Source organism: Alexandromys fortis, unplaced genomic scaffold, assembly GCF_014885135.2.
Source record: "Alexandromys fortis isolate MF-2015 unplaced genomic scaffold, M_Fortis_MF-2015_v1.1 scaffold_127, whole genome shotgun sequence".
In the NCBI taxonomy this organism is placed as follows: domain Eukaryota; kingdom Metazoa; phylum Chordata; class Mammalia; order Rodentia; family Cricetidae; genus Alexandromys; species Alexandromys fortis.
This window is the reverse complement of record NW_026068006.1, coordinates 2,867,335-2,879,519: the sequence shown is the minus strand read 5'-3', so window position 1 is coordinate 2,879,519 and position 12,185 is coordinate 2,867,335. Positions and strand designations below refer to the sequence as shown.

Sequence of the window (12,185 nt, the reverse complement as noted above, 5' to 3'; positions counted from 1 at the left end):
GCTGCGCGCGCCTGGCTAAATTTATTTAATTATTTTTATTTATTTTGGTTTTTTGAGACAGGGTTTCTCTTCGACAGTCCTGGCTGTTCTGGAACTCTCTCTGTAGAACAGGCTAGCCTATAAACTCGTAGAGATCCGCCTGCCTCTGCCTCCCAAGTGCTAGGATTAAAGGCGTGCGCCACCAGCACCTGGCTTAAATTTTATTTTTTATTGTATGTATTTGGATGATCTGCCAGTGTGTATGTGCAGTACCAGCAGAGGCCAGGAGAGGGCATCAGATCCCTTGGAACTGAAATTGGAGACAGTGGGTTTTGTTTTGTTTTGTTTTGTTTTGTTTTGTTTTGTTTTGTTTTGAATTGCGGGCATTTCTCCTGTGTATATTATTCTGCACCACATTCTGCCTGGTGCCTGTGGAGGACAGAAGAGGGTGTTGGGTCCCCAAGGACTGGAGTTACAGACAGTTGTCAGCTGCCGTGTGGGTGCTGTATATCAAACCAGGGCCCTCTCCTATGCCTACTGTTTCCATCCATACCTCATAACTAATCCCCAAACAGTAATAGGTACTTTTGCCTTTCTCAAGTCTGTCCCTAAGCCCTGTGCTCTCCATTCGAAGGCTGGATACGCACGGTTCTTTGCTCAAATGTTGACTGATACCTCGGGATGCTTTTCTTCCGTTGGAGTTTCAAGGCAGATGTGGGAAGAAATAGACGGCCCAGACAGCAATGGCTCCTGGTCCCTGTGAGAATAGCTCATTTTCCCCTGGAAACAAAAGGAAGGGAAAAAGCTGACCTATGTCCTGATTCCAGGAACCCCTCAAAATATCATTACTGTGTTATTTCCGCTGCCCCAGGTGACCGCTGCTATTATTGACCACGGAGAATGCTGGCTGGCTGTCCTGTTTTTCAGTCCTAGCGCATTGAGCTATGTGTGGCTCCCACGGAGGCTTTCTTTAGTGGATGTGAGGATAGACTCCGGCTTGTTTTGTTTTTCTTGGGAATGTGCAGATTGACTTTTCTTGTTTGGGCACACCAAGGTGGAAGCTGTTAACTGCTAAATAAGAGCTGGCGGGGGAGGGGGGGCAGCAGGGGGAGGCTGCAGGAAGCTCCGACATCGAGCAAAACCTCTGGGCTAATTTTAGGGCGTGCACTTAGAAAACCGCCGGGACTGCTTTTCTCGAAGCATCCAGACCATAGTAGTTCAGTTTTAAAGATGCAGTTCTCCGTTTGGTATTCTTCCCGTTAGTAAGCTAGATACACTGGCATTTAAGAAAAACATACGCAGACTGAGCAGGTAGCTTGGTAGAGTGTTTGCCTATCCGGTACAAAGCTCTGGGTTTGATCCTTCACACAGCATAAGCCCAACACGCTGGTACATGCCTGTAAATCCCAGCATTTGAGAGGTGGGGGCAGGAGGACCAGAAGTTTAAGGTCCTTCTTGGCTACGTGGACATAGAAAATCTTTTCTCGGGTGTGAAAAGGAAAGAGTTTAGAGTGGTGGATTGAGGGTGGCAACCTTTCAATAAAGCAGTATTTATTAATCAAGAACACGTAATACATGCAAACCCTCTTACACATTATGTCTGTGTGCCATTCGCCCGCCTGGTGCCTGTAGAAGTCAGAAGATGGTATTAGGTCCTCTGAACTGGAGTTCCAGGTAGGTGTGACCCACCATGTGGGTGCTGGGAATTGAACCCGGGTCCTCTGGAAGAGCAACCAGTGCTCTTAACCGGTAATCCTTCTCTCCCGACCCAGTAAAAAGAAACCTTTTTTTCTTTTCAATCTTTTTTTTTTCTTTTGTCACAGGTCTCAAACTCAGATTCTCCCGCCTCTGCCTCCCGGGTACTGGAATTTAAGGCGTGTACTGCCACACCCAGCTGTCTTTTTACCATTTTTATCAACGCACTATCTATTATTATTACTGTGTAATCATAGGTTGTCAATGCATTGCTTCAAGGTTTTATGTGTTTATCTGCACACATATAAACGTAAGTGTGCTAAAACGTTCTAGCTCAGATTAAGAATTTCAGCAGTCACATTCCACCAGGGAATCCTTTATCTAGAGATAGCCCCACCTCATAAACGTCCACACCACCCCACAGTGGACTTTCTTGCCGTCAGGTTGCTGAATAAGAACGGCGGCGTTTGTCAGCATCTCCTATGGATGAAAAGGCTCCAAGAAGGTTTTGAAATCTCTGGTGAATAGAGGCTTGGAAAGTGAAGAGACATTTTGTACTTGAAACAGAAAGCAGGTTGTGAAGTGAGTGGTTCAGAGTCCTGCTTGGTTGATCAAGCCTGTGGAAGCTGCAGTTTGCTTCGCTGGCAGTGACTACGGGGTCACAGATAACCTGCAGGACTCTCCTTCCATCATGTGGGTCCTACTGGGTCACATAACCTCCAGGAGTCATCCCCTTCCATCTTGTGGGTCTTGGGGACAGACTTAAGGTCATCAAGCTTGGCAGCAAACGCCTTTACCTGTTGAACCATCTCCCTGGGCCACTAGATTGTCATCATCATGCATTGTATGTATATGCTAGTAGGTTTGCAATGATGTTTCATACGAGGCACAAGTATATTCCGGTCATGTCCACTACCACATAAGACACCTCTCTCTCTTGTCCCCCCCCCTCATTCTTGTCAATCTCCTATATTTCCTTTTTAACACAAAGCATGATGTTCCTAAGTAGTAAAAACCAACACATAGGGTGAGGGGGTCATGTGAGCCAGTTTATTCTTTGTGGATCCACTCAAATCATAGTCTCCCTTCTGTGCCGAAGACTTGCTGGAAGGTCTCGCCTTAGAGGTGTCTATTAGCTTTCTAAGGAAATTCCAATTAGGCGTTTGCTCCAGGGGCTTGTTAGGCCTTTAAAGGTGTTAATCATACTCTTGGTGCTTTCTGAGTTGAGACATGGGAAATGATTTTACATGTGCAGGCGGACTTTGAACCACTGTTAGTTCTTAGGAAGATACCTAGAGAGCGGAGTGGTGTAGGCCGTGGGGCTTGTGGCCCAGAAGTGGCTGAAGTCACAGCCTGTAAGGTCCAACAGTAGGCTTTTGGGGGCCGTTTGACTCTGGCGGAAATCTTAAGTTAGAGAGGATTTAGGCACAGTTCAAAAAATTTTAATTGACATCATTTATTTGTGTGTGAGTGTTTATCTGTGTGTGTGCACGTGTGCGCACACATGCACACACATGTCACAGAGCAGAAGTCAGAGCACAGTGTGGCCTTTTCTCCACCAGGGAGTCGTGGAGGCGGAACTCAGGTCGTCAGGTCAAATGACTGTGCTCAGTCGGAGCTGATGGCACAGTAACCCTTTAGCATGTTTTGCGTATTTCCTTTTTTTTTTTTTTTTTTTTTTTTTTGGATTTTTCGAGACAGGGTTTCTCCGTAGCTTTTGGTTCCTGTCCTGGAACTAGCTCTTGTAGACCAGGCTGGCCTCGAACTCACAGAGATTTCCCCTGCCTCTGCCTCCCAAGTGCTGGGATTAAAGGCATGGCGCCACCACCGCCTGGCTGCGTATTTCCTTTTTTAAAGCCTGACTTTCCCTCAGCCTTCTCCTTTCTGTTCGTTCATTCACATCTGAGTATTGCCTTTTCCTTGTCTGTTGATGGCCTTGCCATCCGCCAGGGCCCTTAAAAGTGTACTTTGTCATGTCAGAAACTGCAGAGGGTTTTATTTCTAAACGTACAACTTACTCAATTTATTTTCTAGTCATGTCCTTCTGCACAATTTTCATTTATCACTTGGGAACATGATTAAGGGATGTGTGAACTGCTTCTTTGCTCACTGACTGTCTTTTCCTGAAAATTCTGCAAACTGCCCGGTATGGTGCGAGCCCAGGGCAGAGGCTCTGATGCTGACGATGGAGAGTTCATCTTCACTAGCCTCCGAATTAGACAGCTTTTCCCCAAGCCACGGGAGAAGTGGGAAGGAAAGAATGAGCAGCACCCTGGGTATAGCCTGGAGAGCTGACCCAGGAGCGCCCGTCAGCACTGTGGCCGGCAAGGCTGTCCTTGTCCGACTGGCTTGACCTAGAAAACACTTCCAGGGCATGGGGGGGTGGGGAATCACAAAACAAAACAAACAAGATGCCTGTCTCTTGACTGGAGAGATGGCTCAGTGGTTTGGAGTACTGGCTGTTCTTGCAGAGGCCACAGGTTCCATTCCTGGTGTCTACATGGTAGCTCGTGACCACCTGTATGTAACTCCACTTCCAGAGCACCCAATGCCCTCTTGTGCCCTCCAAGGGCACCAAGCATGCATGTAGTTACAGTGCACAGACATATGTGCAAGCAAAACACCTGTGCACAGTAAATTAGCATTAAAAATGTGTCCTGCTAAGATCATAGAACATTTTTTTTTCATAGAACATTTTTATTTTAAATATAAGTAGTTTCAAGACTAAGTATAGTTCAGAGTTCCATTGCCGTGGTTTCATGAGGAGGGGATGTAGACGTGTGTACATGCATGTTCACATGCGTGTGGATGCCAGAGGTTGGTATCATGTCTTTCTCTATCTCCTTTCATTTTGAGTCAAAGTCTCTCACTCTGCTCAAAGCTCAAGAGGGTTAGACTAGGTGGCCAGTGAGCTTTAGAGGTCTGCTTGGCTTTTCGTGCGTGTTTTGGGGATCTCAATTCAGGCCTCCTGCTTGCATGGCAGGCACTTTCCCAACTAACTGAGCATCTCCTCAGCCCCAACTGAGACTTCTTTAGGGCCCCCGGATAAAGGGAAGGTTATCCTTCCGACATCTCTGACAAGAATCAAACAGCGCGTAAATGTGGCTATGTAAGTGGTGTTTGCTGCTTTGTTCTGAGGAACTCCTGAGTGTGAGAAGTTTTCCACATCAGCCTTCAGAATAGCTAGCATTGCACACGTGCACCGCCGCCTGTGGCCTTGGGTAGTATTTGTTTTAACCAACACGTACCACTTATTCTGGTTTCGTGCACGAAAAGAGTTTATCGTCAAAGCTGTTTAGTCTAACAACATCAACAAAGCCTTAAACTGTGATAAATTGAAGAAAATTAAACTTTATTGCAGATCCCGTGAAGCCCCTTGGCAGCTCCTCGCAAGCACCAGTTGATTCACCTTTCCCTCTGAATACAGCACCAGCCTCCGCCCAGCTGGAAGCCTCTTCCTCAGCAGCGCTACCTCCTTCTTACCAGCTCATCAGCCTCCCGCCACACCCAGACACTCTAGGCCTCCAGGATGACCCCCAGGACTACCTCTTGTTGATCAACTGTCAGAGCAAGAAGCCTGAACCCACCAGGTACATGATACATGCCATCATGTGTGTGTGTGTGTGTGAATGGGTGTGAGTGGGTGCATGCATGTACACATATGTACACGTGTGTGTGTAGAATTTAAAAGCCTAGCTTACATGAAACCATCTCAGTAGGCTTACACTGCAGGTTTGTATTATAGGTTTGTTAATGATTTCCGTTACCTGGGAGGTCTCTTGTTGATAAAACCGTTTCTGCCATCATGGCCGATCACAGTGTTTCTACAAGGCTCTTTTGGAAAGAGCCTCGCAGTTTTTGTTACTTGCTTGACAGATGTCACTGACTTGTGAATGGTGATCTTGCTCCATTTCTTATGTGATTATAAACCAGACAAGGGTCATCTTTTGTTTCTGAAGAAGGAGAGAAGTACCTACTACTAGAAGATTTTGAAAGCAAACCGATCCCATTGCAGTGAGTGTGCTGTGATTTTGGATCTGTGTGAGAAACTAATCGCGCAGGTAAAATCCCAATATGGCAAATCCTAGAGGCTAGGTGGACTGGGGGGGGAGGCAATGACGTTTCGTGAAATCAGATAGACTACTAAAAGCTGTGACCCTTTCAGACCTTTCTCCCCAGACATGGAGGGAGCAGGTGCTGACCTCCAAGCCTCGATTTTACAGGTTTTTAAGTAGAAACCTATGGAGTGTATGACTGACCCAGAGGGTCCAGAAAGCCTTTCCCCAATGCTTGGTACGGGGGTCATCACCCCCTCCGCACAAATTCCCCGTTCTGTAATCCCAAAGGTATTTTAAATCGGTCATCGTTGGCTTTTGGGGATTTAGAAGGCATAAAGCGGCAGAGGAGGTCAGAGCACAGTTATTTCACTGCCTGGGAAAGGAACAGGAAAATGAAGATCAGTAGCAGGCCAGTGTCTGCTGCCTGTGGCCTGTGGCCGCCGGTGACAGCACTACCAGCTGGTGCATTGATTCCCAGGACAAAAGTGGCAGTGACCTGCAGAGCGCACACAGGATGTTTATAAACCCGCGTGCTGAGGAGGTCAAGCTCTATTGTCTTTATAACAAAAGCGTTTCTTTTCTCAGTGTTAAGAAAGTGATCGTTGATTAGAATAGTGTTTGGGAGAATACTTGTTATGTAGAACCTGTAGAGTGTAGTGGCAGATGCCTTAAATCCCAGCACTCGGGAGGCAGAGGCAGGTGGATCTCTGAGCTCGAGGCCAGCCTGGTCTACAGAATGAGTTCCAGGGCAGCCAGGACTACACAGAGAAACCCTGTCTTGAAAACAAACAAACAAGCAAACCAAAAGAATGTAGAGCTCAAACCCCCCCCCAGAAAATGCTTCCGTGAAACGTTCCCGGGGATAGCGGGAGGAACGCGGGAACATTCCACATATGATTCTGTCTGTTTGTTATAATGGAATTTTACCTGTAAGAGCAAGAAAGCTGTGCAAACCAACAGTAGTTACTAGCGCCCAGTTCTAACTCAACTCTGCTTGTTTGCTGTGAAGACTGAAGGCTGCACACTTGTGACTTGTCCCTGTGCCACTAACGGAGACTTTGCCTTATGGAGACTCACCGTTACTTTCGGGTGGTTTGTTGTTTCTAAGAAGCCAACGGATCTTAAGTGAGGCAGTGATTAGTGCATTTTCGTTTTATGACCGCGCTCTCATTAATCATCGGCACCACACCTTTACTGCTCCAGGAGAAATTGTTCTAGAAATGTCTGCGTGTAAGACACTTTATCAGGGTGACAGTTAAATAACAAACATTTCTGAAGTGCCCACCCATGCCCACTATTACGTTGGATGCTGTGAAGATACAAACTGATTCCACAGGACACTTGAGATGCAGTCGCCCTGGGAGCTCTCAAGTGAACCTTGTGAAGAAGCCAGAGAGTGTGAGAGTACTTACAGATTCAGACATAGGTGGTACTGGTCACACACGCTCTTTCTACCTGCTGGGACTTAGCGGATACACACGTTCCTCCAGGAAGCCTCTCTCCGGGCTCTTAGGCTGAAATGTCCGTCTGGGTTGGTGGGGCTTTGTTGTTGCCTTTTAACGTTTGTTTATTTATGTGTGTATGCGGTGGTGCGGTCACCCATACCACGGTGCTTGTGTGCACAGCAGAAGACAAATCAGAAAGGAGTTGGTTTTCTCCTCCACTGTGCGGGTTCCAGGGACCATCTCAGGCTTGGTGGTAAAGGCCTCTGTCCACCGAGCCATCCTGCCAGCCTTCTCTGGGTTTTTACACCATACTAGCTATACAGTGCCCTATCCTACTGTAGTATTGGAAATAACCCAGTAGGTATTCTTTCCCACCACGAGAGCTCGGCTGGCGGGATCCAGAAGCTTTCCTCACGCTTTGAGACCCCACATGCAGACTGAAGGAGGTGCGTATTTTAGAGCTCGCATGGGCACTTGAGGAATTCTACAAGAATAGTTTGAACATTGTTTTCAAGATAAAAAAAAAAAAGGCAGTCAGTAAGATAGTTCAATTACCACACAAGCTGGACATCTTGAGTTCAATTCTCAGAACCTATGTGGAGATGTAAGAAGGACCCGGCTCTGTGAAGTTGTCAACAGGCCCTGACTCTCTCTCTCTCTCTCTCTCTCTCACACACACACACACACACACACACACACACGTGCGCGCACACACACGCACAAATAACGTTAAGTATTACTGGGAGCCTTGATACTCCGAGCTGGTCTTTGGCCTTAGAGTCAAACAACTTCTAGCAATCTATACAATTTTCTCTAATTAAATGAATACTGTAAAGACGATGTTTTGAAAATATTGGTGTTAGCTCAAGTGGGCAAATTGGAAGGGGAGGGTTCTGTGCTGAGGGCGTCACAGAGATTTGTCTGAACTTGGAGTAGAGTGGGAACAGAGCAGGGGACAGATAAGAGGGACGGAGGGAGGGAGGGAGGGAGGGAGGGAGGGAGGGAGGGAGGGAGGGAGGGAGGGAGGGAGGGAGGACTCAAACTCAGGGCTTGACTGGTGGTAGGGGTCGCAGGAAATCAAGCTTTGAGGATACTGAAGCTAAAGAGTCTTGAGTGGAGTCACTTTTGTCCACGACAGCCAAGAACAGCTAGTTTGTAAAGGAAATGCAGTTTGCACTGGGGCATGTGAGCAGGATATGGATATTATATCATACAGGATAGGACTTGGAAAATAGGGGACTCGGAGTTCGATGAGAAGATGAGAGCTGTCCCCATTCCCTGGAGAAGGTGAAGGGGCAGGAAAGAATCTTCCAATACAGTGCGCGCAGCTTTGGTGGCCATTTCTAAGTAGAGACTGAGGGAGGTGCTAGCCTCTGAGCAAAGGTCCTGCGGGACACAGCTAACGAGAAGGTAAGTCGTCCAGTGTGGTGTGACGTCTCTGCCCCAGAGTGGCAGGGGACCCAGGGCAGATGTGACACAGAGCCAGGTGTGACTGTAGAGGTGGCGCACTGCTGAAGAGCGGGTTCAGCTCTATAGAGAAGAGGACCCGAGTTCTGTTCCCAGCACCTACTTAGGCAGTTCACAGACTCCTGTGACTCCAGTTCCTGGGTGCTGATCCCTCTGTGGCCTCCTCGGGTACACGCCTGTGTGCACATACATACATCCATAAGTTTAGAAATAACAATAATTAATCTTTTTTGCAGGTACTGGAAATATATCCAAAGCAGGATTATCTCAAATGAGATTTCCTATGATTGTTAGGAGTTAGTTAACCCCGTACCATGTATTTTGTTCCTTTTAATAGCGCGGGCTGAGTGTCTCCAAAGAGAGAAGCCTGTTGTTCCCTTGGAAGTCCTCTGCAGTTCCCACTTGGTTTTTGGGTTTGCAGAACAGTTTGTCAAAATTAAAGAGCGATAGATGAACTTTGTAATCTGGATGGGTGCCAGGGTTGTTTGTTTGTTTGTTTGTTTGTTTCTGCATGTTCTTGGTAGAAAATGCTTTCCTTGTGTCTGTTTGGAGTTCTGTGGAGGTCAGTGCTGAGGAGTGTGTGTGTGTGAGTGTGAGTGTGTGTGTGAGTGTGTGTGTGTGTGTGTGAGTGTGTGTGTGAGTGTGTGTGTGTATGTGAGTGTGTGAGTGTGTGTGAGAGTGTGTGTGTGAGTGTGTGTGTGAGTGTGTGTGTGTGAGTGAGTGTGTGTGTGTGAGTGTGTGTGTGAGTGTGTGTGTTTCCTTGGTGCAAATGGGCATGGCAAGCAGAAGATGGGAATCACTGAGAATGCTTCTGGCAGTTTGGTGGTGGTGGTTTTGTTGGTTTATAATTATATGCAACTAAAGAACATTTATGCTTCCTGAATTTTATGGATCACAAAAAACATACAGTCTAACAGAAAAACATACTTTATTTGCTGAGCTATAGTAGGTATGTCCAAACCGAATCTGTCTATCCTGACTCTGTTTTATTTTTGACATTCCCAATTGTATCCAGAACCCACGCTGACTCTGCAAAGCCAACCCCTTCCGAGACAGACTGCAATGACAACGTCCCTTCCCATAAGACCCCTGCTTCCTCCCAGAGCAAACACGGAATGAACGGCTTTTTTCAGCAGCAAATGCTGTATGACTGCCCGCCATCCCGAGCTCCATCCGTCTCTGTAGACTCCAGCCTCTATAACCTGCCCAGAAGTTACTCCCATGACGTGTTACCAAAGGAGTCTCCGTCAAGCACTGAAGCCGACGGAGAGCTGTACGTCTTTAATACCCTGTCTGGGGCTTCGAGTGTGGAAGCTCAGATGAGACATGTATCTATCAGTTACGACATTCCGCCCACACCTGGGAACACTTACCAGATTCCACGGACATTTCCAGAAGGCACCTTGGGACAGTCATCAAAGCTGGACACCATTCCTGATATCCCCCCACCTCGGCCACCAAAGCCACTTCCAGCTCATGACAGGTCTCCTGTGGAAACGTGTGGCGCCCCACGCGCAGCTTCAGACACCGACAGCAGTTACTGTATTCCTGCAGCGGGCGTGCCGCCATCCCGGAGTAATACCATTTCCACCGTGGATTTGAACAAGCTACGGAAAGGTCAGCTCCAGCAGGTTCTCCTATGTTAGGGGTCAAGCCTGGTTTTCTGAGGGGCTAGAGGCATGGCTCAATAGGTCAGAGCCCTTACTCTCAAGCATGGAGGCCTAAGCTCAGATCCCAATGCCCGCTCAAGTGTGTAACCCTGGCAAAAGAGTGTAGTTCATGGGGACACCTGACATCCCCTCTCGTCTCCACTCACTGTGAAGGCACCCAGGCAAATGAACCCACATGCACATGTGCACATAGAGCACATTCATTCAGACACATGCATGTACATGCAGGAAAACTCGTTTTCCTCAGTAATTGCTCCTTTCTGTGTAGTGTGGTGTTAAAGGGTATTTATCTCTCTTCTTCTGTAGCCCTGGCCCCCATACATATAGCCATGATGTCAGAGTCAGTACATCCCCGAAGAAGAGTGTGTCTGTCTGCCTGCCTGTTCAGTTAGAAAAGACCTGGATCATCTAATGCCTGGAAATGTATGGCCATATGCCTCCTACCTTCTGGGACTTCTGCAGAAGTGGGCTATGTTCTTGCCTGTGGCCATGTGCCATCATGGCCCCTTCTGCGTCAGATCTCTTGGGTTTTCCCCCTGTCCCTCCTCTGTCTCAGTTTTTACGTTTTTTACTTCATAGGAAATGACACCGTTCAAATCAGATCATATGCTGTCCCTGCTTTTCAATCTTTAGAGCACTGAGTGTCCTCTCTGTCCATCTTTGCTGACTGACTGTGGGGTGCTGTCTTATTCCGTCTTGTAGAGCTTGTGAACACAAACGGGAGACTTTGGGAGTGGGGACTATGTCTGGCTTATTCTCCAAGAGTCTTAAGTTTTGGTACAGTTGAATGCCGTGTGTTGAGCACATTGTCCTCATGTCCCTTACCTTTCTTTCCTCCCTTCTCCCTGTTCCTGTTGCTTCCCTTGATCTCCTAGAGAGTTTTGTTTCTGCTTTCATGTTACGTACAATTTTGTATGTCAGTATAAAATCTAGTGGCCATAAAGCACGTTTGTTTTTATGAGATTTGTATCATTTCTCTAATATAATTATCTCAAGTTGCATCCATGTTCTTACATGTTTATTCATGTTTTGGGGGGTTTTTTTGCCTTTGTTTATTCATTTATGATGTGTAGGAGGGCAGAGGACAACATTCAGGAGCCACTTCTCTCCTTCTGCCATGGAGGTCCAAGAGAATAACTCAGGTCCTCAGGCTTTATTCGCTGAGCCAGCTTCTTCATGGCTGGAGTGCCGTGTGTGTGTGTGTGTGTGTGTGTGTGTGTGTGTGTGTGTGTGTGTGTGTGTGTGTGTGTATCACACTTTCCTGTCCATTCCCCTGCTGGTAGACGCTTAGCCTGGCTGTTGGGAGCAGGGCTGCAGGGAACACTCTGATGTGCAGGTCTCGGATGCATCACCCTGAACACTCAGGAGTGGTGTAGCTGCGCCACGCAGTACCTGCAGTTTGACTGACTTCTGTTCTTCGGAAACTTCCACACTGGCTTTCACAGTAGCTGCTCTAGCTAAGTTCCCGCCAGCAACATTTTAAAGCCCTCTTTTGTCCTCCTCCTTGCCAGCACTTGTTAGTTGCTTTTTGTTTGTTTTTGTTTAGTGACCAGCATTCTGACTGGGGTAAGGAGGAATCTTAGTGTAGTTTTGATTTGCATTTCTGTGACAGCTAGTGAGGCCAAACAAGTTTTTGTGTGTTAACGGCCATTTGTATCCCATTCTTTGTGTATTAGATCTTCCTTTAATTAAATTAGCCTGTTTATTGACTAGGTGAGTGGCCCTCCGCCTTCCTAATGTCGCCACCATTTAATGCAGTTCCTCGTGTTGTGTGACACCCCCCCCCCCCGCCCACACACACGGCAAGCATAAAATTATCTTCGATGCTACTTCGTAATTGTAATCTTGCTACTGTTACGGATCATAATACA

General features: G+C 47.2%; 1 protein-coding gene across 3 annotated transcripts in view; it reads left to right on the top strand.

The window, feature by feature from the left end:
• Positions 1–12,185, top strand: part of Gab1 (GRB2 associated binding protein 1) — a 113,799-nt gene that overhangs the window by 82,619 nt on the left and 18,995 nt on the right. For 2 of the 3 annotated variants that reach the window (XM_050161515.1, XM_050161512.1), the window contains exons 3-4: positions 5,036–5,264; positions 9,660–10,261. In XM_050161515.1, the coding sequence (XP_050017472.1) occupies positions 5,036–5,264; positions 9,660–10,261 (831 nt within the window). The remainder of the gene's footprint in view (positions 1–5,035; positions 5,265–9,659; positions 10,262–12,185) is intronic. The other variant, XM_050161514.1, reaches the window with a different exon arrangement.